At 39.1% G+C, this 26,146-nt stretch overlaps 1 protein-coding gene across 1 annotated transcript in view; it reads left to right on the forward strand.

Moving 5' to 3' along the window:
• The window catches only part of TMEFF1 (transmembrane protein with EGF like and two follistatin like domains 1), a 144,591-nt gene that overhangs the window by 71,403 nt on the left and 47,042 nt on the right, over positions 1–26,146 (forward strand). The window contains exons 3-6 of the mRNA XM_052645070.1: positions 2,944–3,053; positions 16,114–16,243; positions 21,159–21,185; positions 23,799–23,895. Coding sequence (XP_052501030.1) covers positions 2,944–3,053; positions 16,114–16,243; positions 21,159–21,185; positions 23,799–23,895 — 364 coding nt within the window. The remainder of the gene's footprint in view (positions 1–2,943; positions 3,054–16,113; positions 16,244–21,158; positions 21,186–23,798; positions 23,896–26,146) is intronic.

The raw sequence follows: 26,146 nt of genomic DNA on the forward strand, positions 1-26,146 counted from the left end.
TCAAACTATGATGTAGCACCCAATTATTTAAGACTTTGCCTGGACTTCTCCTGTCCAACCAAGACTTTGTTTATCAGGCTGAGCTTTTCTGTTATACCTTGTGGTTTAGTTGCTAAGTCCTGTCCGACTCTTGTGACCCCATGGACTGTAGCCTGCCAGGCTGCTCTGTCAATGGGATTCTCCACTGACAATTCTCCATTGGCTAGAGTACTGGAGTAGGTTGCCATTTCCTTCTCCAGGGGATCTTCCCGACCCAGGAATCGAACCCAGGTCTCCTGCACTGTAGGTAGATTCTTTACCAACTGAGATACCAGGGAAGCTTCACCTTAGTATGAATGATTATTCTTCCAAGGTGTTGTTTGGTCTGTCATGCAAACAGGTGCGTGTGAACATCTTCATGGCAGGGAGGGTTTAGGCTCTTGATTGCAGTTCCATTGTGCTTTTAAAATACAACAGATGAAGTATTACAACTCAAAAGAATCTGAAGCCAAGATAGCAAGTCTTAAAGCGTGATCTTGACCCATGGACAAAATAAAAATTTTATTTATTGTTGTTTGATATGTCTGATTTCATTGGAACCCAGTGTGAATCTTGAAGCTACAAAGAAGTAAGAGAAATACACTAAAATTTATTTCTCAAATCTTGCAATTCTTTTTATTTCTATGGTCCCTAAAATTGATTAAGCCTATGGTTGAGCAGAGATGTCATGCTTTCTTATCTTCTTTTCTAGAGCAGTTCTTAATGAATATTTAGTTATGTTCCTTGGGTTTTAATGTGTACCTAAGACAGTAACTGGAACCTGGAGACCTTGTGCGAGTTCCCTGCAGGAATATAAGTAGACAGAAAAAAACAAACCCTCCACTTAGTATTGAGCCTCAGGAGCTAGTGTGAATGTTTAAGGGAGGAAAGGGAAGAATGAGTGAAAATTGAAAGATGAGGAAAACCAAGAACATAAAGCCTCCAGAGCCAAGGTGAAAGGAATCGAAGGATGGTCACCTCTGCCTTGAATGCTATGTGAAACATTGAGAGCGGCAAAACAACAGCATTAGTTTCCTATAGTTTTTGTTTCTGCTGATCTTCTAAAAAATTTTTTTTTACACATATGCTTGAACTTTAGAGCAATCCAATTCTGTACACCTGAGATCCATTTAAGGAAAAGAAAAAAAAATTTTTTGTAACCTATAGTTACATAGACATGCTTGCTTTAGTGCAATGCTTGGTTCAGGGTGGTTACTCAAATAAGTACCCTGACTGTCCGCTCCTTGGGTGTTTAGGTACTAGACTATCCGTTCCTTAGAGGGTCAGCTGGGAGTGGGAGCCGTGAGACAAATGGCAGAGACATATTGCAGAGCCCTGAGGACAAATGGGGCCGAGAGCGACAATGGTCAACCAGGGGCGCCTGTCCCTAGATAGAGAAATAGAACCTCCTCACATCAGTCCACTGAGGCCTGCTTTGCCATCTAGAAGTAGAAAACAACCAGGGATGAGGGACTGCAGGAGAAATGCTCGCTGAGATATGCTTGCCAAGACCTCATGTCCATCTAGAGCTGCAGGAAGGAGGTCCTGTGTTCTTTGCAGAGTGTCTCAGCTGTTGAGCCACAGAGTCAGGAGCTAACCTGGGCTTCTCTGCTTCCAGACTCATGAATTCGCCTCCTCATTGGGATGAGTTGTCTTTTTTTTTTTTTTTTTAATTATGTTGCTTGTTTATTTTTTGGCTTTGTTGGATCTTTGTTGCTGCGTGGGCGTTTCTCTAGTGGTGGTGAACCAGGGCTGCTGTCTAGTGGTGGTGTGTAGGCTTCTCATTGCAGGGCTTCTTCTGTTGGGGAGCACAGGCTCTAGGGGGTGCAAGCTTCAGCAGCTGCAGCGTGCAGACTCAATAGTTGTGGTTCTCGGGCTCTGGAGCACAGGCTCAGTAGTTGTGGCACATGGGCTTAGTTGCTCTGCCGCACGTGGGATCTTCCTAGATCAGGGATCGAACCTGTGTCTCCTGCATTGGCAGGCAGATTCTTCACCACTGAGCCACCAGGGAGGCCCTGGGATGAGTTTTTAAACAGCCATTTGTTGATTGTTTATATAAGTGCATTTGTTGTTGTAGCTCTCATTCCCACTAGGAAGGATATGAAAATTGGCTTTGTAGTGGTTTTCAGCCAGTTCCATGTGATTGGCAGCTTTTCTGTAACCTGGAAGCAATTTATTAGGTTTCCTAGAGAGATTATTTTGATCGTTCCAGAATAAGACTGACAGTCTTGGAATAAGCACAGAATGACTGCAGAATACTTGTATTGTTGATAGGCTCTGCTTCCTGTGGTAGTAAAATTATATCAATCATTTAAAAATTTTAAATTTATGAAGATTTTGAACCTCTTTCTTTGCATATAAATGCCCCATATATACTTAATGGTGTGAACTACTGTATATATCTATTATGTGAAATTCAAGCTTACTTACTTTATCATTCTTTTGTAATTGAAACTGTTTATCTGTCTAGAGTGAATAATGATCACCCACAACTTTTTCTGGGTGCCAAAAAAGTCAAGATTTTTTTCAGTTATTCTTATTGGCTGCCCTTAAAAGTAACTCAGTCACTAGAAAAATAATCTAAATTATTAAGATAATAGTAGTAAGAAGACTGTCTTAAGCTCTTGGCAGGCAAAATAAAAAAATTCTATGGATTTCCCTTTTGAGAATTATGTGAAATCCTGACATTTTGAGCTTTATTTTGCTTTGCTTTATGTGATTTTAGGCACATTACTATGCACAACTTTTTTTGGGGAATCTTGAACATTTCGTGTCCCGTGGAACTTAATTTTTGTATGTTGTGACTTATTATACTTGTCGATGAGATATAAGGATTTTTTTCTTTTATTTATATATGTACATTTGGATAAAAGGGACACACACACACACACACACATATATGAAACAGTTTTTCCTCTTTTACAGAATTAAATGTGAGGGAATCTGATCTAAGAGTTTGTGATGAATCGTCATGTAAATATGGAGGAGTCTGTAAAGAAGATGGAGATGGTTTGAAATGTGCATGTCAGTTTCAGGTAAGAAAACCAAACCTTTTCTCAAAAGTTTTAACATTTGTCATATTTTGTAATTCTACATTTTTTAAAATTAAAAAGCTTATTAAAACACCCTGAACCCTACAATAAATTTGGGTTCACAGCCCACCGATTCTTGTCAAATGAAACGCCACTGTTTGTACCTTCCATTCTTTTCTTGAATGATAAGGACAGACTGGCTCTCATAGAATGTGAAAATGCCTTGAGAAAAATACTAAAAGTTTTGTTCAAATGTAAGGTATAATCGTCACTGAAAGGAAGTAAGATACAGATTGCAGCAGAGTCACTTATTTAAAATGTTGGTCTTTTTATCCTCTTTCCTTCTCTTTCTTGTCTTTCTCTTTCCCTTATTTGCTGCTGTCTCACCCTAACCCTGGAGAAGGAAATGGCAACCCACTCCAGTATTCTTGCCTGGAGAATCCCATGGACAGAGGAGCTTGGTGGGCTACAGTCCACTGGTGGCAAAGAGTCGGACACGACTGAGCGACATCACTTTCACTTTCACTTTCACCTTTCTTTGGCCAAAGAACATGACTGCCTCAGGGTAGATCTGAGTTAGAGATGGACTAGAAAGGGGGAATCTCAAACTAAGAGTGCGAATATCTTTATTTTTCAGATGCTGTTTTAGTTGTGAGTTTGTTGTCTAAAAACAACAAAAAGAATGGAAGTGAAATGTGCTACATTTTTTTTTTTCTTTTGATTGTGTCACACGGCTTGCGGGATGTTAGTTCCCCTGACCAGGGACCATTGTTCACAAAGTGGTCCCTTATTCAGAATTTGTGATGAAACAAAAAAGGAACTGGAAATTTTAAAATTCATTATCTTATTCTAATTGTACCTACCATTTTGGATTTTAAAGGGAAGAAAGGGAACAGAGATTAGGAATAAAAGCAAAGGATAGTCAGTGTTTCTAGAAACCCTATACAGCTTCAGGCATAATTCTGTATGATCCATCTGAAAATAGATAGCATATTTCCCACCCTTTCTTAGGATATTGTAATGAGAATCAGAATCAGAAAGAGACCTTGATTATGAAGCCTTTTTGAAAACTGTTAACTATCAAGTTTATTTTCATTAAAAGAAGTAGGAAGTTTAAGTAAAGGAGAAGGGGTGGGGAGTATACTGATGACCAGCAAAAAATGTTCCTCTTGGTCAAAAGGGACTTTATAATCCACTGGTTATTGACAATAGCCACCTTTGAAGTGGCTTAGCTAACCTTGTGCCCACCCCTCCATGGTTCCTCATGTAACAGTAGTCAGGCCAGTGTAACTGCTGTATATAAAATAAGTAATCAGCATGGGCCCACTGTATAACACAGGGAACCCTACTCAATATTCTGTAATAACTTACATGGGAAAAGAGTCTTAAAAAGAATGGATATATGCACATATAACTGAATCACTTTGTTGTACACCTGAATTAACACAGCAACTATAATATAAAATAAAAATTAAATTAAAAAAATAGGCAGTGTTATGTCTGCCTGCCCTCTTGCTCCCTAAACCTTCTTAAGAAGGGCAGTAACTAAAGTGGGCTTCTTTCCTTAAAAGAAGGTGTTGATGTACATGGTATATACCAAGCCCTCATGTACTTTTATTTCTTCTTGTTCTTCATGTTAGATAAATTTTACTTACTACATCAAGGTTCACTGATCCTTTTTTCTGTCATCACCATTCTGCCATTCAGTGAGTCTTTACTTTCAGATACTTTATTTTTAGAATTTACAGTTTCTGTTTGAGATTTCTTGTCTTTTCATTCCTTACAAGCTTATTTTCCTTGAGCATAGATATTGATGCTTAAAAAATCTTTGCCAGTTTCAACATCTGGGACATCTCAGGGATCATTTCTATTGATTGCGTTTTCATTTGAGAATGGATTGTGTTTTCTTTTTTTTCCTATTTATTCTGACTGTATCCTACACATTGTGAATGATGTGTTTTCTAGTGTTTGAATTACATTCCTCTGAGTATTGTCATTTTTGAAACAGTTGAACTGACTGAAAAACAGCAGACTTTGTCCTTCCTGTTTGAGCAGCAACACAAATATTGTTTATTTCAGGCTTAGCTGGTCTGCTTGGAGTGTGCCCCATGAGTGCTTGGTTCAAAAGTCAGCCACAGAATCTGGGGCTCCCTGCGTTCTCTCTCCTTTCTGGGACTTTCTCGCTCACTTCCCAGTGGATTTGGTTGCTCTGAATTCTATCCTCTGGGTCTTCATGCAACAAAGATTGCAGTTTTCGCTGGATATTTTAGCTGTCCTGGATGGGGAAAACTGGGGCTATTCCCCTCTTCCAACTGGTTTTTATTTCTTTAGGTTAAAGTCCTTGATGTGGAGTTGTCGGGCCAATGGAATGCTCATGTACAGATTAGCATTCTCACCAAGAGCAGTGTTACCAGGCTGCTTGTTTTGTTTCAGCCTCTTGGTAGTGAATTTTGTCAGTCCTTTTAAATTATATAAATCGGAAAGGCAAAGAAACTTTTTGCATTTGATTACTGGAGAAATTGGAAATGTGCCATAGATTTATTTACCATTTTTTTGAATTAATATTTCATATTCTTTCTATTTTGGGGAGTATTTCCTTTCTCCCTGTGTTGATCTGTAAAGATACATGTGTATACTGTATCAATAAAATATAATGTACTGTTTGTGGTGTTCTTATGATATTGCTTACTGTGCTGAATATTTTATATCCATTAACTCCTAAATATTTTATATATATTTATATATAAAAATTAACATAACTTAAACTCTTATGAGAACCTATGATGTAGGTATCATTTTGATACATTTTTTAAAAGTGTGGTATTTGCCATAGTAAACAACTTGAACATTATATAAGGAAAAAATGTCTTCCTTCCACTCCAGACTACCAGTTGCTCTTCTCAGAGGCAACATCTGTTAATTCTTACATTTCCTTTTAAAAATATACTGTGTTTTACTAATACATAATTGTTTTAATTTCTTTTAAGTACTAAGTCACTTAGGCATGCATGGTAAGTCACTTCAGTCTTTTCCGACTCTTTGCAGTCCTCTGGACTGTATCCCACCAGGCTTCTCTGTCTATGGGATTCTCCAGGCAAGAATACTGGAGTGGGCTGCCATGCCCTCCTCCAGGGGATCTTCCCAACCCAGGGCTCAAACCCACCTCTCTTATGTCTCCTGCATTGGCAGGTGGGTTCTTTATCGCTAGAGCCACCTGGGATATATGTAATCCATATAAACTAAAGTACCTTAGAGATGGTTACTTTTTAGTTTATATGGATTACAAAGAAAGCTTTATATATTTTAAAGAAGTTATCCTAGTGTTATTTTCATTTTATGTTTTTTTATATAAAGTTTTACATTTTCATTTTATGTTTATCTTTGTCTTCATGATTCTGCTTTTCATTCTCAAAGTGTTACCTTGCAGCTCTAAGGTTATAAAGCCTTTTGATCTTTTTAACTTACTTGAACAGCTAGAGAACCTTCTCATGATCTGTCTGAATCCCTTGTATTCTCACCTTGTGGCAAAGCAAGAAAGGAAAAGAAAAGATAGGGGTTTAGATCACTAGACATTTACCCAGAGCTTACTTAGTGGTAGGTGCTGGGAATATAAAGATGTTTAAAGACAAACTACTTACCTTGCAGGAGCAAACTGCCTAAGGGCTAACAGCGTGACTTGATCCTGCTGCTGAGTGAAACTTTGACTCCTCTTCTTTATAAGCTTTTACGTCTCTTCAACTTAGACTTCCGTTCTTGCTAGTTTAAGAACAATGACCTCATGTGCCCATTAAACACTTTTCTGTGGATGCTTTAGAAGTATCTTTCAATTCATTTAAAAACCTTGGCTTATGATTCATCATGCTTTCAGTGTCAAGCTTTTGGGGAGGCATAATTGAAACACATTTTAACAGATAATAATAGAATTTTAAATTCTAAAATTGTTTTGTTTAGCCTGTTAATAGGAGCTATTACATCTTGCCACATACATAAACAAAATTGCTTTTATTAATTTTGAACAAATAAAAATGATCAGTGTTGCATCTTTTCATTAAAACCTGAATAATGTGTAAAGAGGAATGCCTGTGGCTTTTCCTGTTTTCTTTCTTCCCCTTTGTTCTTCTGACTGGAGTTCTTAGGCTGATATCTTTTTTTTCCCTGAGTTTCATAGTATTTGCTCTAGCTAAGTACTCTGTCCTCTTATTAGACTTTTGTATTAGTCAGGATTCTCATGAGAAACAGAGCCAACAAGGTATATAGAGAGAGAAGAGAGAAAGAAATTACAAGGAATGGGCTCACTCATTTATGGACACAAAGTGCCATGATCTGCAGCCTGCAGGTTGGGGGCCCAAAAAGGCTGGTAATGTGGTTCCAGTGTGGGTCTGAAGGCCGGAGGATCAGAGGAACTGATATGTAAGTCTCAGTCTGAGTCCATAGGCCTGAGAACCAGGAGAAAACCAAGGTCCCAGCTCAACCAAGGTCAGGAGCTCATTCTCCCTTCATTTGCCTTTTTCTGTTTAGGACCTCAGTGGGTTGGATGATCCCACTCTCATTGGAGAGGGTATTTATTCAGTTCACCAGTTTAAATGCCAATGCCATCGAGAAATACCCTCGACAGATACATCCAGAAATATTTAATCTAGGCACCCTGGAGCCCAGTCAAGTTGATACTTAAAATTAACCATCACAACCTTGTTAATATCATTGTATTCAGCACAGTTCCTGACACACAGTAGGTACATAATAAATGCTGGAATGGATGTGGCTGCAGAGTTGTACACTGCTGCATCTTTGTAAACTGCTTCAAATCCCTCTCCAAGTAAAGAGTAGGTATGGGGGAGAGTTCTTTCCCCTAGCAAGAGTGACAGCAAAGAGGAAGCAAACCTTAAGATAGACTCATGCCTGAGTCAGAAGTTGCGTGTTGTTAAAATTGCCCAAATCATTTAATTTTTCTATAGCATAATAATAAGCTCCTAAAAGCAACTCCTGGAAACCGACCGAGGACCTGCAGTCTGCTTTTCCCATCATGCTCACTCCTTGGTATGTGCTTGTTAGGTTGCATTTCAAGGACATTGCCTGTTTTAAGCTCCATGCTCACTACCACCAAGTGACATAATAGTGAGATCCTGCTGAAAAACTGGAGCATGTAGTGGTTAGTGTTAGGAATTAGCTGTGACCCTAGACAATTACTTAAAACTCAGAAATGATAATATCTATAGCAGAACCAGTGAATGTATGTTGAAAATTTAGTATGGCCAGATATAAATGCTAAAGATGGATTTCTCGTATTTAATCCTCATAACAGTTTTGTTAGGTAGGTACTATTATAATTATCATTTTACAGATGGGAAAAAAAAAATGGCATTGGTGCTAACCCATAGTTACATGAATAGTTGACCCAAGGTTTGAACTCAGCATTTGACTTCAGAGCTCTGGCTCTAAGCACTAAGTAGAGTACTGGAGTGGGTTGCCATTTCCTTCTCCACATGTGCTTTGCAGGACTGTTACATTTAAGTTAGTTTAGGACATTTAAAGTTGCAGCCAATATTTACTAGATAGAAACTCTTCATTAAATGTTAGCTATTACCATATAGATTCTCAGCCCTATCAGACTTAATAACCCTTTTTTATAACCAGTAATTGGTATTCCATTTCTTTTCTAAAATGAAATTTGTAGATAATGTAGTTTACATAAACATGTAATTAAAGAAATCAATATAATGTATAATTGAAATGTAAAGGAGAAATAAAAGTAATTTATAATAAAATAAGTATTTCAAAATGTAAATGCTGGGACATGATTATATTAGAAGACAATGTAGGGGTCCATTGCTTATATCTACTTAAATGAATATTTGGATTTTTAAAAAGATCATCATCAGCACTTTCATACCAATAGTACTTGAAAATGAAAAGTAGAAGTATGGTGAATGTTAGAATAAAAACTATTAGGAGAAGCTAGAACAGTCTTATGATCTTATGATCTTACCGTAGTTCCTACATGAATGGCTAGAGATGCATTCAGAAATTGTATGGTGTATATAAAAAGAAATTGTATGGTATATAAACAAAAAGAAATTGTATGGTATATAAACAAAAAGATATTGTATGGTATATAAACAAAAAGAAATTGTATGATATGTATGGAACTGCCCTTTCCTTTGTGGTACTTTGAGCACCCTTAGAATCCATCTGCTAAATGACAGTAATGTCCTCTTGTCATCAGTTCAGTTCAGTCCACTCAGTTGGGTCCAATTCTTTGTGACCCCATGGACTGCAGCACGCCAGGCCTCCCTGTCCATTGCCAACTCCTGGAGCTTACCCAAACTTACGTTCATTGAGTCGGTGATACCATCCAACCATCTCATTCTCTGTCATCCCCTTCTCCTCTGCCTTCAGTCTTCCCCAGCATCAGAGTCTTTTTGAAATGAGTCAATTCTTCTTATCAGGTGGCCAAAGTATTGGAGTTTCAGCTTCAGCATCAGTCCTTCCAATGAATATGCAGGACTGATTCCCTTTAGGATGGACTGGTTGGATCTCCTTGCAGTCCAAGGGACTCTCAAGAGTCTTCTCCAACACCACAGTTCAAAAGCATGAATTCTTCAGTGCTCAGTTTTCTTCACAGTCCAACTCTCACATCCATACATGACTATTGGAAAAACCATAGCCTTGACTAGATGGACTTTTCTTGGCAAAATAATGTCTCTGCTTTTTAATATGCTGTCTAGGTTGATCATAACTTTTCTTATAAGGAGCAAATGTCTTTTAATTTCATGGCTGCAGTCACCATCTGCATTGATTTTGGAGCCCTCAAAATAAAGTCTCTCATTGTTTCCATTATTTCCCCATCTATTTGCCATGAACCAGTGGGACCAGATGCCATGATCTTCGTTTTCTGAATGTTGAGTTTTAAGCCAACTTTTTCACTCTCCTCTTTCACTTTCATTTGTCATGATGACAACCAAAAATACCTCCATGGGGCACCCACCCCTAAGGGGCATGAGCACCTTTGTGAGCACTGTATTAGAAAGTTGTTAAGCATTGCTGAGTGAAGAGTTACTTGGCTTGAAAAATCCATAGACTTGTATTTGACATCTTGGAGCTAATGGACTTGTTTGTTGTGTTGTTGCTAATTATACATTGTATAATTACAGAGTAACATTGACTCCTGCAGACATCCTGTAAGTTTTATTGTGTATATGTTGCTGCTGCTGCTAAGTTGCTTCAGTTCAGTTCAGTTCAGTTCAGTCGCTCAGTCGTGTCCGAGTCTTTGCGACCCCATGAATCGCAGCACGCCAGACCTCCCTGTCCATCACCAACTCCCGGAGTTCACTCAGACTCACGTCCATCGAGTCAGTGATGCCATCCAGCCATCTCATCCTCGGTCGTCCCCTTCTCCTCCAGCCCCCAATCCCTCCTAGCATCAAAGTCTTTTCCAATGAGTCAACTCTTCGCATGAGGTGGCCAAAGTACTGGCGCTTCAGCTTTAGCATCATTCCCTCCAAAGAAATTCCAGGGCTGATCTTCTTCAGAATGGACTGGTTGGATCTCCTTGCAGTCCAAGGGACTCTCAAGAGTCTTCTCTAACACCACAGCTCAAAAGCATCAATTCTTTGACGCTCAGCCTACTTCACAGTCCAACTCTCATATCCATACATGACTACTGGAAAAACCAAAGCCTTGAGTAGACTGACCTTAGTCGGCAAAGTAATGTCTCTGCTTTTGAATATGCTATCTAGGTTGATCATAACTTTTCTTCCAAGGAGTAAGCGTCTTTTAATTTCATGGCTGCAATCACCATCTGCAGTGATTTTGGAGCCCCCCAAAATAAAGTCTGCCACTGTTTCCACTGTTTCCCCATCTATTTGCCATGAAGTAATGGGACCAGATGCCATGATCTTCGTTTTCTGAATGTTGAGCTTTAAGCCAACTTTTTCACTCTCCACTTTCACTTTCATCAAGAGGCTTTTTAGTTCCTCTTCACTTTCTGCCATAAGGGTGGTATCATCTGCATATCTGAGGTTATTGATATTTCTCCCAGCAATCTTGATTCCAGCTTGTGTTTCTTCCAGTCCAGTATTTCTCATGATGTGCTCTGCATAGAAGTTAAATAAGCAGGGTGACAGTATACAGCCTTGACGTACTCCTTTTACTATTTGGAACCAGTGTGTTCCATGTCCAAACTAACTAATGCTTCCTGACGTGCATTACAGATTTCTCAAGAGGAAGGTCAGGTGGTCTGGTATTCCCATCTCTTGCAGAATTTTCCACAGTTTATTGTGATCCACACAGTCAAAGGCTTTGGCATAGTAAATAAAGCAAAAATAGATGTTTTTCTGGAACTTTCTTGCTTTTTCCATGATCCAGCGGATGTTGGCAATTTGATCTCTGGTTCCTCTGCCTTTTCTAAAACCAGCTTGAACATCAATCAGGAAGTTCACGGTTCGCGTATTGCTGAAGCCTGGCTTGGAGAATTTTGAGCATTACTTTACTAGCATGTGAGATGAGTGCAATTGTGCAGTAGTTTGAACATTCTTTGGCATTGCCTTTCTTTGTGATTGGAATGAAAACTGACCTTTTCCAGTCCTGTGGCCACCGCTGAGTTTTCCAAATTTGCTGGCATGTTGAGTGCCATACTTTCACAGCATCATCTTTCAGGATTTGAAATAGCTCCACTGGAATTCCATCACCTCCACTAGCTTTGTTCGTAGTGATGCTTTCTAAGGCCCACTTGACTTCACATTCCAGGATGTCTGGCTCTAGATGAGTGATCACACCATTGTGATTATCTGGGTCATGAAGATGTTTTTTGTACAGTTCCTCTGTGTATTCTTGCCACCTCTTCTTAATATCTTCTGCTTCTGTTAGGTCCAGACCATTTCTGTCCTATATTGAGACCATCTGTGCATGAAATGTTCCCTTGGTATCTCTAATTTTCTTGAAGAGATCTTTAGTCTTTCCCATTCTGTTGTTTTCCTCTATTTCTTTGCATTGGTCGCTGAAGAAGGCTTTCTTATCTCTCCTTGCTATTCTTTGGAACTCTGCATTCAGATGCTTATACCTTTCCTTTTCTCCTTTGCTTTTCAATTCTCTTCTTTTCACAGCTATTTGTAAGGCCTCCTCAGACAGCCATTTTGCTTTTTTCCATTTCTTTTCCATGGAGATGGTCTTGATCCCTGTCTCCTGGACAGTGTCACAAACCTCATTCCATAGTTCATGAGGCACTCTATCTATCAGATCTAGGCCATTAAATCTATTTCTCACTTCCACTGTATAATCATAAGGTATTTAATTTCGGTGATACCTGAATGGTCTAGCGGTTTTCTGTACTTTCTTCAATTTAAGTCTGAATTTGGCAATAAGGAGTTCATGAACTGAGCCACAGTCAGCTCCTGGTCTTGTTTTTGTTGCCAGTATAGAGCTTCTCCATCTTTGGCTGCAAAGAATATAATCAATCTGATTTCGGTGTTGACCATCTGGTGATGTCCATGTGTAGAGTCTTCTCTTGTGTTATTGGAAGAAGGTGTTTGCTATGACCAGTGCATTTTCTTGGCAAAACTCTATTAGTCTTTGCCCTGCTTCATTCCACATTCCAAGGCCAAATTTGTCTGTTACTCCAGGTGTTTCTTGACTTCCTACTTTTGCATTCCAGTCCCCTATAATGAAAAGGAAATCTTTTTGGGGTGTTAGTTCTAAAAGGTCTTGTTAAGTCTTCATGGAACCGTTCAACTTCAGCTTCTTCAGCATTACTGATTGGGGCATAGACTTGGATTACCATGATATTGCATGGTTTGCCTTGGAGATGAACAGAGATCTTTCTGTCGTTTTTGAGATTGCATCCAAGTACTTCATTTCGGACTCTCTTGTTGCCCATGATGGCTACTCCATTTCTTCTGAGCGATTCCTGCCTGCAGTAGTAGATATAATGGTCATCTGAGTTAAATTCACCCATTCCAGTCCATTTTAGTTCGCTGACTCTTAGAATGTCGACGTTCACTCTTGCCATCTCTTGTTTGACCACTTCCAATTTGCCTTGATTCATGGACCTGACATTCCAGGTTCCTATGCAATATTGCTCTTTATAGCATTGGACCTTGCTTCTATCACCAGTCACATCCACAGCTGGGTATTGTTTTTGCTTTGGCTCCATCCCTTCATTCTTTCTGGAGTTATTTCTCCACTGATCTCCAGTAGCATATTGGGCACCTACCAATCTGGGGAGTTCCTCTTTCAGTATCCTATCATTTTCCCTTTTCATACTGTTCATGGGGTTCTCAAGGCAAGAATACTGAAGTGGTTTGCCATTCCCTTCTCCAGTAGACCACATTCTGTCAGATTTCTCCACCATGACCCACCCGTCTTGGGTTGCCTGGCGGGCATGGCTTAATTTCATTGAGTTAGACAAGGCTGTGGTCCTAGTGTGATTAGATTGACTAGTTTTCTGTGAGTATGGTTTCAGTGTGTCTGCCCTCTGATGCCCTCTTCCAACACCTACCATCTTACTTGGGTTTCTCTTACCTTGGGCATGGGGTATCTCTTCACGGCTGCTCCAGCAACGTGCAGCCGCTGCTCCTTACCTGGATGAGGGGTATCTCCTCACCACCGCCCTTCCTGACCTTCAACGTGGGATGGCTCCTCTAGGCCTTCCTGCGCCATCGCAGCCACCGCTCCTTGGACGTGGGGTTGCTCCTCCTGGCTGCTGCCCCTGCCCTCGGGTGTGGGGTTGGTCCTCCTTGTCGCTGCCTCGGCCTCGGGCGTGGGGTTGCTCCTCTCGGCCGGTGCCCCTGACCTCGGACGTGGGGTAGTCCCTCTCGGCCACCGTCCCTGGCCTCGGACAGGGGGAGCTCCTCTCGGCTGTTCCTGCGCCGTTGCAGCCTGACACTCTAGGCTGTTGCCCCTGACCGTTCAACTCTGTGCGACCCCATAGACGGCAGCCCACCAGGCTCCGCCATCCCTGGGATTCTCCAGGCAAGAACACTGGAGTGGGTTGCCATTTCTTTGTCCTATGTATGAAAGTGAAAAGTGAAAGTGAAGTCGCTCAGTCGTGTCCAACTCTTCACGACCCCATGGACTGCAGCCTACCGGGCTCCTCCGTACATGGGATTTTCCAGGCAAGAGTACTGGAGAATGTTAGGGGAAGAGAATGAAGGAATGTGATCCTTGGAAGAACTGGAGGAATATAGGAAGGCATCCTAAAGTAAAATTTGAGTTTTAACTAAAGTTAATGTAGGAGTCTGGTGATAGTGTATAGCAAGTCAACTTGGTTATAAAATATTTTATTAAAAATTGTTTTTACCAGTGCTTTACCTGAGGTAGCGTGCCAAATTCATGGTTCATAAAATAAGTTGACCACTTTTTAAAAAGTAAATGAATGATGAAAGTAAGCCTTGCTCATTGCAGAAAGATTGAGAAAAACAAAATCATAAACATGGAAATAAAAAAATATGGTTACGAGTAATGTGGAAAATTTATTGATATTTTCTTCTAGGATTTACTCTCTGAATATTTATTTTTATAAATAATTCAGATATATGTATAATTTATCTTCTTGCTACATTTTTGTTTTATATTATCATATTATTTAAGAAATTTGCATTCAGTTTTGTGGACTAGATAATGCATTTAAAAATGGCACAAAATTCTCAGAAGTTATATACATGGTATTATCACCTGCTTTTCATCTAACATCATCTTTTTATGTCACACAGTATTCTTATAAAGGGTAATGCTCAGTGACTCTTTGAATATATATAGCGTGCTTCAAAATGAACATTACCTTATTGGATACTTAGATGTTTTTCCTGTATGTTTTTCTTATGAATACATTTCTATTTTAAATGACTGTAATAACTTTTCATCTATCGTAGTTTCCTTCAGATACATCCTTAAATGTGTAATTCTAGATCAAAAGCCTCAGTGCTTTTTTAGGACTCTTAAAATGTGTTATTAAATTGCATTCTTAAAAGATTGAGCCAGTTTAAATTACAGCAGGGCTATTGGTATGCAACTAAATTGAATTTTTTGTTTGTCTAATAGCCAGTTTTATAAGGTTAAAGTAGCATCTTATTTTTGTGTACAACTCTGATTATTAGTAAAGGTCAGCATTTTTAATATATTAATTGACCATTTGCTATCTTTCTGTAAATTTGTCTTTTGTCCATTTTGTATTAATTGGTACTGTCTCTATTTTAATTATGATAACTTATATCATGTTATAGTATTTTCTCCCAGATTTTAAAACTTTAGTCCTGTATATTTTTGAAATATAGAAGTTTTAAAGTTTTTTAAACATACCAATTCAGTGTCATTTCTCAAACCTGTATCATCTTTTTTCTTTTCATCTACCAATTCTTCAAGGTCCAGTTCACGTTTCACTTTCTCTGAGGAGGCTTTCTTAAATACCTTATGTCTTACAGTAATAGGTGTTAGATATTATAGTTATTATCTGTACTTTTGATTTAGTTCAGTTCAGTTCAGTTGCTCAGTCGTGTCCGACTCTTTGCGACCCCATGAATCGCAGCACGCCAGGACTCCCTGTCCATCACCAACTCCCGGAGTTCACCCAAACTCACGTCCATCGAGTCAGTGATTACATGATCGTATATATACACACACATATATATTTCCTCTTTATATGGCTCTCCAATAGGATTGTAAAGTCTCAGAGAACAGAGCTCCTGTGTCTTCTATAGCATTTACCTTGAAGCCTTTTACACTAGAGGTGTTGAATAAGTGAATTTTGATAGTTTGCATCATTAGTGCTTATTCCAAACATTGGAAAGAATCTCCTCTTGTCTTATCTCCTTGGATCGCTAGCAAATGATGTAGATAGGATAGAGATTTTCATTCTTATTTTTATGGATAGTTGATAGTTAAAATATTTTCATTATAAATGTGAAAAAAGGTATGAGAAAGTAGCACAGCTCTTCTTTTTAAAAACCAAATAAAAGATCAAACTTCTGTAGTAGAAGTGTGTTGCAATACTATAGCATTGCATTCGTGAATATGAAACAAACTTAAATAATTCATGTGTCGTTCTGAGAATTTATTTTTGTTTCTTTTGCAGTGCCATACGAATTACATTCCTGTCTGTGGATCAAATGGGGACACGTACCAAAATGAATGCTTTCTCAGAAGGGCTGCTTGTAAGCACCAGAAAGAGATAACAGTAGTAGCAAGAGGACCGTGCTACTCTGGTATGGGTGATACTCTTCTGAAGAAACGTTAGAAGTGGTTCCGCTGTACTAAGATGAAGTTTCCAGTCAGAGGTTTATTCCCAAGAGTGCTGTGTGGATTGGGATGATAATGTGGGAAGTGGGTGGGGGGTTCTTTTTGCCCCCATTTCATGTTGCTTTTTAACTCCGGGTGGTTTCTCTTATTACCTCTTCTGTGGTACTTCTCAGGACGTTTTTAATGTTTAATACTATTTTTGGTGGAGACTTTGCATATCAGTTTTGCCTTATGGTTTGAACATTAGGCAGAATAAGATTTGGGAGGGTAAATGCTATGAGATCCATTTTGTTAATTTTTATTTTGGTGCAAGGTGGAGTGGGGAATATTGTGGAAACTCAGTGGCATCCCAGAAAGTGTTTGTCCAAGCTCTTCTCTTTGTATCTTTTCTGTTTGCCAGCCTTTGTTACCGACTTCCTCCCAGTTTTTGTATTTACTTCTCTTTTCCTTCCTGAATTATTTGTTGTTGTTACTAAGTTGTGTCTGACTTTTGTGACACCAAGAACTGCTGCATGCCAGGCTTCCCTGTGCTTCACTATCTCCCGGAGTTTGCTCAAATTCATGTCCATTGAGTCAGTAATGCTATCTAACCATCTCATCCTCTGTTATCCCCTTCTCCTCCTGCCTTCAATCTTTCCAGCATCAGGATCTTCTCTAGCGAGTCAGCTCTTTACATCAGGTGGCCAAAGTATTGGAGCTTGAGCTTGAGCTCCAGCATCAGTCCTTCCTATAAATATTTAACGTTGATTTTGTTTAGGATTGACTGATTAGATCTCCTTTCTGTCAAGGGATTCTCAAGAGTCTTCTATAGCGTCACAGTTCAAAAGCATCACTTCTTCAATGCTCAGCCTTCTTTATGTCTTCCTAAATTGGTAGTGGCTAATTTTGGAAGGCATTGCTGTAAGAAACCAGCAGTAATGCTTTGGTTTCTTACTTGTGTTTGTATTTGGGAGCTGGGATGCTGGTGAGATATTATAATAGAATTATTGTATGAAGGTTAGCATAAATGTGGAGGCTGTTCTTTATATGACTACTCCATTTCCTTTCTTTTCCTGTATACTACAGTGCCTGTGTTGAGAGTTTTTATTGGGGCTCCATTACATAAGCATGACTGATTAATTGTCCATGTGGTTGATTTCAAACCTGGTCTATTAACACCACATGACTCAAAGCCTCCACTCTGAACTATGTGGTTGATCTTTCTGGTGTGAGCCAGCCCCTACCCTAAGAATATTGAGTGTGGCCAGCCCCACCCTAAGATCTGATGTGGTCAGCTTTCTTCCTAAACATCAGTTGCCTTCTGGAAGCTGCGGGCCAAGGCCAGATCTTTCTTTGGGAAAGGCCAAATTCTTTTCCATACACTAAACAATTAGGTTCCTTTAGGCCAGTAGACTGTCATTTGGTATGGTTCTCACATACTTTTCTAGGTACATTATATTTCAGACTTGATTTAGAAACTAAAAAGGAATATGGAGTTCTTTATAATCCCAAATTAATTATGCATCATTTATGAGGAGTTTAAGATGCCAACTTCTTTGATAAACAATGAATGTTAAACATGGGGAGGCAGAGTGTTAGGCTGGAAAGAGCACTGCACTAGGCTTAGAAAGTCTAACTTAAATTAACTCCATCTCTGGTTTGCTGAGTGACCTTGCACAAGTCACTTATCTGCTCTGAGCCCCAGTTACATACCTATATGGTTAGATAGTTATCATTTCCTGCAGTTAAGTGAGGGTCGAATGAGCTAAGCTATAAGGTGCTACTTTGATCTTGTTATCTGCTAGGTGGGGTCTGTGTTCTGTCATTTAGTCTGCTGTAGGTCGTGTTTGCTGTGTTAGAAATAACATTCTCCTTTGCTTATTTGAGAACTCCTTTTTTTTAATGCTTTAATATTGAGCTTAAATCTTTTCTCCTCTCTGAAATCTTTCTTCTTTGGCATCTCCTGGCAGTTTGTTCATGCTTTGTGCATATGTCTGTGTATATATCATACTTCATTTATCCAACACAGATGAATGTGTTTATCCTTTAGCCAAATCCTGTTTCTGAACAGGAAAGTACTATGTCTTCCCTAGAGAGGATGTCATAATTCCAGGGTTGGAGTTGGGGAAAGCATGTGTCTAGTGAAAATCTAATCTACAGAAAGAGCTCAACCTCATTATCAGAGTAGTCACAATATATTTATTTCAAAATTTTAAATGACCCTTATGGGAGGCAGTGAGATATTATATTTATTAAAATTGGACATTGGTTGAAAAAAAGGTTGGTAGTGAGTATCTCCTGCACTGTGTCTGTCTTATTTATCAATTTGTACCTATTCCTTTTACTGCGTTGTCTAACACATAATATGTACCTGCTGCTGCTAAGTCGCTTCAGTTCTGTCTGACTCTGTGCGACCCCATAGACGGCAGCCCACCAGGCTCCCCCATCCCTGGGATTCTCTAGGCAAGAATACTGGAGTGGGTTGCCATTTCCTTCTCCAATGCATGAAAGTGAAAAGTCAAAGTGAAGTCGCTCAGTCGTATCCAACTCTTCGTGACCCCATGGACTGCAGCCTACCAGGCTCCTCCATCCGTGGGATTTTCCAGGCAAGAGTACTGGAGTGGGGTGCCATACCTAGTCAATGTATATGGAATAGAAGGGAAAAAGAGAGTTTTCCTAAGAAAAACTTGGTAATAAAAATAAGTCAAGTTCCCGTCTTGTCTTTATTCCTGCTCTTTCATCCTTTCTTTTTCTCTGCATAGAGAAGATATTTTTCATGGTTGATCAGTCAGTGAATACACTATAAGACTTCGTATAAAATCCCATGAAGCGTTGAAGTTCAGTTCAGTTCAGCCGCTCAGTTGTGTCCAACTCTTTGTGACCCCATGAACTGCAGCACGCCAGTCCTCCCTGTCCGTCACCAACTCCTGGAGTTTACCCAGACTTAATGTCCATTGAGTCAGTGGTCCCATCCAACCGTCTCATCCTCTGTCATCCCCTTCTCCTCCTGCCCTCAATTTTTCCCAGCATCAGGGTCTTTTCAAATGAGTCAGCTCTTTGCATCAGGTGGCCAAAGTATTGGAGTTTCAGCTTCAACATCAGTCCTTCCAGTGAACACTCAGGACTGATCTCCCTTAGGATGGACTTTTTGGATTTCCTTGAAGTCCAAGGGACTCTCAAGAGTCTTCTCCAACATCACAGTTCAAAAGCATCAATTCTTCGGCCCCCAGCCTTCTTTATAGTCCAACTCTCACATCCATACGTGACCACTGGAAAAACCATAGCCTTGACTAGACGGACCTTTGTTGGCAAAGTAACATCTCTGCTTTTTAATATGCTGCCTAGGTTGGTCATAACTTTCCTTCCAAGGAGTAAGCGTCTTGTAATTTCATGGCTGCAATCACCATCTGTAGTGATTTTGGAGCCCCCCAAAATAAAGTCTGCCACTGTTTCCACATCTATTTGCCATGAAGTGATGGGACCAGATGCCATGATCTTTGTTTTCTGAATGTTGAGTTTTAAGCCAACTTTTTCACTCTCCTCTTTTACTTTCATCAAGAGACTCTTTAGTTCCTCTTCACTTTCTGCCACAAGGGTGGTGTCATCTGCATATCTGAGGTTATTGATATTTCTCCCGGCAATCTTGATTCCAGCTTGTGTTTCTTCCAGCCCAGCATTTCTCATGATGGACTCTGCTTATAAGTTAAATAAGCAGGGTGACAATATACAGCCTTGACGCACTCCTTTTCCTGTTTGGACCCAGTCTGTTGTTCTATGTCCAGTTCCAACTGTTGCTTCCTGACCTGCATACAGATTTCTCAAGAGGCAAGTCAGGTGGTCTGGTATTCCCATCTCTTTCAGAATTTTCCACAGTTTATTGTGATCCACACAGTCAAAGGCTTTGGCATAGTTAATAAAGCAGAAATAGTGTTGAAATGGCTGATAACTAAAAGGTGTATATTTTCCAATCCCTCTTGTTTCTACCATGATTGGGACTTTGATTATTGTCTTCGAGAGATTGAGGGTGAGAGGGCAAGGGAGAGATATTGTGAAGGATGCCCCCTATTCTCGAGAGCTATCTGACAGACTGGAATGCATTTTCATGTAAATTCTCCCTAGAAAGGGCTGGATAGAGTGTCAAGTTCATCACTTGCTATCTAGGCTCCAGGCTGATGATGCTACAGTCTTGCCCTCTTTTCAACATGCTCTGTGCCATATAGTGGTTCTTTCAGGATTATAAAATACATATTTTAAGTTAATTACATTTTACACTGGTTTCTTGCTGGTAACTTTGAGGGAGGCTCTTTAATTTGATTAGTAACAAGTTTTTCACCGACACCTTGGTGAGATTCCTTCTGGTAAGGTTTCCTGGAGGAAGTTAATTTCATCAGTATTAAGAGCCTCAACCCTGAGGTTCTTTCCTTCTAAACCTTAGGTTTATTCATATCTTTTGGCCTTTATCCACAGATTTAATTAAGATTTTTGGAGCAAGACCCAAAGCTTTTCCTCCCTTTGTATTAAAAGCAGTTTACTTATTATTCCTTTAAAGCTTTAGCAAAGTTAAACATTTCTTCTACCTTTTAAGTGAGTTCATTAAAATTATTTTTATTTAGCCATTTACTTTATAATATTTATTGATTTTTACTCTGTACAAAGCACCTGGGTATTTTCTGAATGAGCTGCAAAGATTATGAGGTATAGATTATGTATCCAACGAGTTTATATTTGGAGAAAGGTACAAAATAAGTATATAAGAATAAATTGTTGGATATCGACAAAAATGAGAAAAGGGACTATCTGAGAATGGATATCACAGTTTGATTTTTGATAAGAAATTTTACTATTTGGTAAGATGAGATTCTGGGACAAGTGTTGATACTCATTCTTTATTTTTCTTCGTAGATAATGGCTCTGGATCTGGAGAAGGAGGTAAGTTTCAAATACCCCTTCAAAGGCCTTTTCTTCTTTTGCATTTTAAAAATGGCTTTACTGAGATAAAATTCACATACCATACTATTTGCCCCTCGAACATGTATAATTCAGTGGCTTTTAGTGTATTCACAGAGTTGTACATTAATCACCACAGCCAACTTTAGAACATTTTCATTACCTCAGAAAGAAACCCAGTACCACTCAGTCATCATCCCAACCCCTCAAGTTCCCCTTAGCCCTAAGCATTCCTTTTTCTCCTGCATTTATTTTTCATTTTAGATTTGTTGTCAGACAAAGGGGAAATGTTGCTTCAGTTAAATTGAAGTTACACCAAAGGGCCCTCTCTGTAGGAACATCCCCAGGTGATTTTAGCTCGGATCAGAGTATTTGTGACTCTCTTCCGTTGCTTGCTTACACGTTTTTTGCTCATAAGGAATTTTCAAGGCACAAAATTAAAAAAAACTAATATTTGGTAATAGCATATAACAGAGTTTACTCTGAATTATTAGAATTGATGAGAACAGATAGCATACTTGGTCTTAGCCATAAAGCTGAGAAATGATGAATTATTAGAATTGAGAATGACTAAACTATCTCATAATCTAATGAGACTGTAATTCTTAATGAGTATCCACTGAATGCAAAATAACGTTTCAGGTGCTCTGTGGATCCACTAAAAGAAAAAACATCTCTGGTAAAATTCACATGTATGCAAATGAAAACCACGGTTATGATCCTTCTAGCACTATCTGAAACCTTACTCCATTCCCCTATGTTTCATAGAACCCTAAAACTGTAGAGTTGGAAGGGACTTTAAAGGTCACCTAGAGAGTAGAAGTTCAGAATGGACTGGTTGGATCTCCTTGCAGTCCAAGGGTCTTGAGAGTCCCTTGGACTGCAAGGAGATCCAACCAGTCCATTCTGAAGGAGATCAGCCCTGGGATTTCTTTGGAAGGAATGATGCTAAAGCTGAAGCTCCAGTACTTTGGCCACCTCATGCGAAGAATTGACTCATTGGAAAAGACTGATGCTGGGAGGGATTGGGGGCAGGAGGAGAAGGGGACGACAGAGGATGAGATGGCTGGATGGCATCATGGACTCGATGAACGTGAGTCTGAGTGAACTCTGGGAGATGGTGATGGACAGGGAGGCCTGGCGTGCTGCGATCCATGGGGTCGCAGAGTTAGACGCGACTGAACTGAACTGAGAGAGTAGAAGAACTGTCCTGAGGAAGAAGTTCAGGGATGATGGTTTTAGCTTTAAAAAAAAAAGATTAAAAGCTGTCTAAAAATAGATTTTAAGTGGACATAGTCAAGCAGAAATTTTGTGATCATGTGTGAAGGATGAGTTCGTAAATTCTAGATCTTAGAACTGGAAAGGACTTTAAAGGACCATGTAGTCTAGCCCCTGTGGTCAGATATTCAGTTAGGAAATTGTCATTGTTACTATATGAAAGAAATGGAAGTTGGTCTACATATTTGCTTTTATGGTACAAATATTGGATGTTTTGTCCTGAAAATGTTGGTTGTTGGTTATTTTTTTTTTTTTTAGGGAGTATGAGAAAGGCTAAGTGGTTTGCTCAGATTAATACACAAATTCTAGTGAGCTCATGGTGGCTGTGTGAATTTTAGATCTCATGGTATTTCTGAGGCTTAGAAATAGTTAAGATTATGCTCCCTGGAATTGTTTGGGAGTATGCATGAGAGTTTGGGTAAAGTGTATGTAGGTATCCAAAATGGCAAGTTTAGAAATAGTACCAAACAGGCACTTAGGTCTGTGTGCTTTCCTTATAATACCTTCTCTGCTGATAGGCACCCCCTCAATAAGGTATGCTCTCCCAAACCACTCTGGCACATCCTCTAAGTAAACCATAATCCCTAAATTGGCTTCAGAACTCATCTCCCTGACCAGTTTGAGATGATCATAATAGGATCCACTGTAGCGGAGACCCACAGAAATGAGGTTCCCTAACTGTGAAATATGAGCTGATTTGGGGGCTGGTGGTATGCACTAATCTTGTGCTGGATCATAGGAGACCCGTACACTTCAGCATTCTTGTTATTATTGTCAGGGCTAGGTGGCAAAGTAGGAAAGGGTAAGTACTTTGTAAATAGACTCCTTTCCTTTTTAAAATTTGGAGACAGTTTTTAAGGCAGGTGTGAAACTGCTGTGAGGACAAGGCATTGGTTAGACTCTGCTGTGTTGAGTAACTTGTTTGTTGAATCACTTACTGCTAATAGGATTGCATAGGCTGTTTCAGTAGGGTAATCACTGGACTGAATTTATTGCTCATGTTTATTTCCCCTCTCTTATTTCATATTATGGTAATTCTTTTTAAGAATTAATGAGACCTAGCTTATTGTTCCATGGTACTTAGGCTAAGGGATTATTTTTCTGGCCCCAATACTTGTTTTTTTCCCACAGTATATGTTATACTCTGTATTGACAGCATTTCTGGACTCAAGCATCAATAGCTTTTTGGAACTGATTGTTTTCAAGAGCCTTGCATACATTTTCCCCAGAAATAGGATAATGGCTGCTGAATACATGAAGCAGGTCTGGAAAGGATCCCAGCTTTTGGTTGAAAATTTAATTTTTCTTTTTAAACAGAAGAGGAAGGGTCAGGGGCAGAAGTTCACAGAAAACACTCCAAGTGTGGACCCTGCAAATATAAAGCTGAGTGTGATGAAGATGCAGAAAATGTTGGGTGAGTTGATTGAGGGAAAGGGATAAACTTATTTGGAGGTTAATTGTCAGCATTATTGTGTTATAGAAAGCTTATCTTTTAACCTGCTTTGGTGTATATTGTGTGTGCCTTCTTTATTTTTTGTTCACTGTTAATGACTTTTAAGTTGATATGATACTATAGCTATTTAAGTCAGTTTAAGTGTTGTAGAGTGGAAATCCACTTGTAACTATTTTCATCTTACCACTCCCTTTCTTCACTGATAGTTTTATGCTGTTATAAAACTGTCATATTTTATACCAAGTGCTCATTTTATCCATCAGAATTACTCTTACTTGAATTACCTTCTATATCTTCAACTAGAATCATGATAAACAGTTTTTCTTGCATTTTTATACACAAACTTTTAATGCATTAAGAAAACTCCAAAACTTTCAAAATTTTAAAGACAGTAAGTAAATATAATAAGTAAAAATTATTTCTGGAAATCTCAGCTGGACAGACTGACATTTTGTTTTGTTTTCTCACTCATGTTCAGCTTTCACCAAGGTAGGCTTTGTAGCTGACCTGTATTGTCCATCCAGTTTCCCGTGCACTCCCCCTGAAAAGGTGTAGAGTAGTAACGATACAGCCCTCACCAACACAGCCATGTTTGTTCCTTTCATCAGGCTCCTGTTTGTTTATCCCCAGGCTCAACCTTCCTTCATTTCCCTGTGGTGCTTGCTTTCTGCATAGTTGGTTCTAAAAGCTTTAATATTGTCTTTAGGGCCTTCTGTAGCACAAATGGACCCTCTTCACTTCCTCAATTTCCCCTTAGTGCGTATTTTGAAACGCTTATAGAGATTTGCACTTTCTTTCTTACTCATATGTATTTTCACTGTGCATTTCTATGTTTTATTCAGTCCATAAATGCATATTTGAGCCTTTTACTGATCAATGGTAATATGGTTTAATTAGCATTTATGCCTGGAGTGACTTTTACAAATCAGGGTCACTGTGTTTTCAGTTTTTTGATACAGAATCAGCTATTTGTCTGGCACTTGGTAAAATTAAATGTCTGATAATTTACTTGATATGTATTTCAAAGTAGGTGAGAATTGGCAAAAGACGAATTCAATAAAAAGTTGAACAGTTCAGCAAACCCTGTGTTTGCTCTGTTCCTGCATGTGAGTCACTTGTTGACGTGTCCATCTGTTTCAATCAGAGTGGATTGATTTGTGAGAAGATGTTTCCCAAAGTAGATTTTGGCCTGTAGAACATGAGAGAAATGGTAGCAATGTGGACTTGCAGAGAGGACAGGTAATAGATACTATGTTCTTTTTTTCTCTTTTTGTACTAAAGATATGGTATGATGAAACACCTGTGTGTATATGGGTGCCTGTGTGTGTATTTTTGCAAATATTTAGTTCTTTTCTGTGTTTTTCCTCAGAACTGTTCTAAAATTGTGTTCAGAGTCAGAATAGCTGTCAGTGATCGATCGATGTGGCCTGTGGATCTTTTTTACTCCATTTCAGTGCCTCTCTTCAGTCCTCTTTTACGCATTTCTCTGCTATCATTTTTCATCCCTTAATTGAAAGAGAGAGAGATCTTTCGCTTGGAAGTAGAACTGATTCTGTGTAATCTCAGAGGTAGCCTTTTAAGTGTGACATCTGTATAAAACATGCATCATTCTGTGTACACCTCCTCTTGATATGATATGTAGTCTATCCTCAGTCAGAGCATGTCTGTTGTATAGAAACACACTAAATTCATTTTGTGTGTGTCTATTTGAGAACTTGTAACTGCTGTCCTTGCAGGTACATGCTCTAAGGAAGCGAAAGTGAGTATAGACAGGGGGAGGGCTTACCAATAAAAGGAGCAAGCAGGCTGAGGAGCCTCCTCAGGAGCCCATGGATAGATTGGGACAGGCAGCCAAGACCAGGCCAGGAAATTGATGCAATAATAGAAGAACATTAAGGAAGTAATTTGTGCCTCTACCTAGAAAGCAAGTTACATATATACATAGTAATAACAGATATTAAGTGAAACAAAATCCTATAATACTTAACCTTTACTAAAAATAATGTACCCCTATATTTCCTATAGTGATTATGACTTAGAGTTTAAAAAAATATTGCTCTATAATGTAACTATAATAGATACTTTATTTCATGTTACATTTTTAGGTATGGGTATTCACTGAAAAAATATTTTGAGGGCTTCCCGGGTGACTCAGTGGTAAGGAGTCTGCCTGCCAATGCAGAAGACATGGGTTTGATCCCTGATCTGGGAA

The sequence above is a fragment of the Budorcas taxicolor genome, chromosome 8 (assembly GCF_023091745.1).
Source record: "Budorcas taxicolor isolate Tak-1 chromosome 8, Takin1.1, whole genome shotgun sequence".
Lineage (NCBI taxonomy): Eukaryota > Metazoa > Chordata > Mammalia > Artiodactyla > Bovidae > Budorcas > Budorcas taxicolor.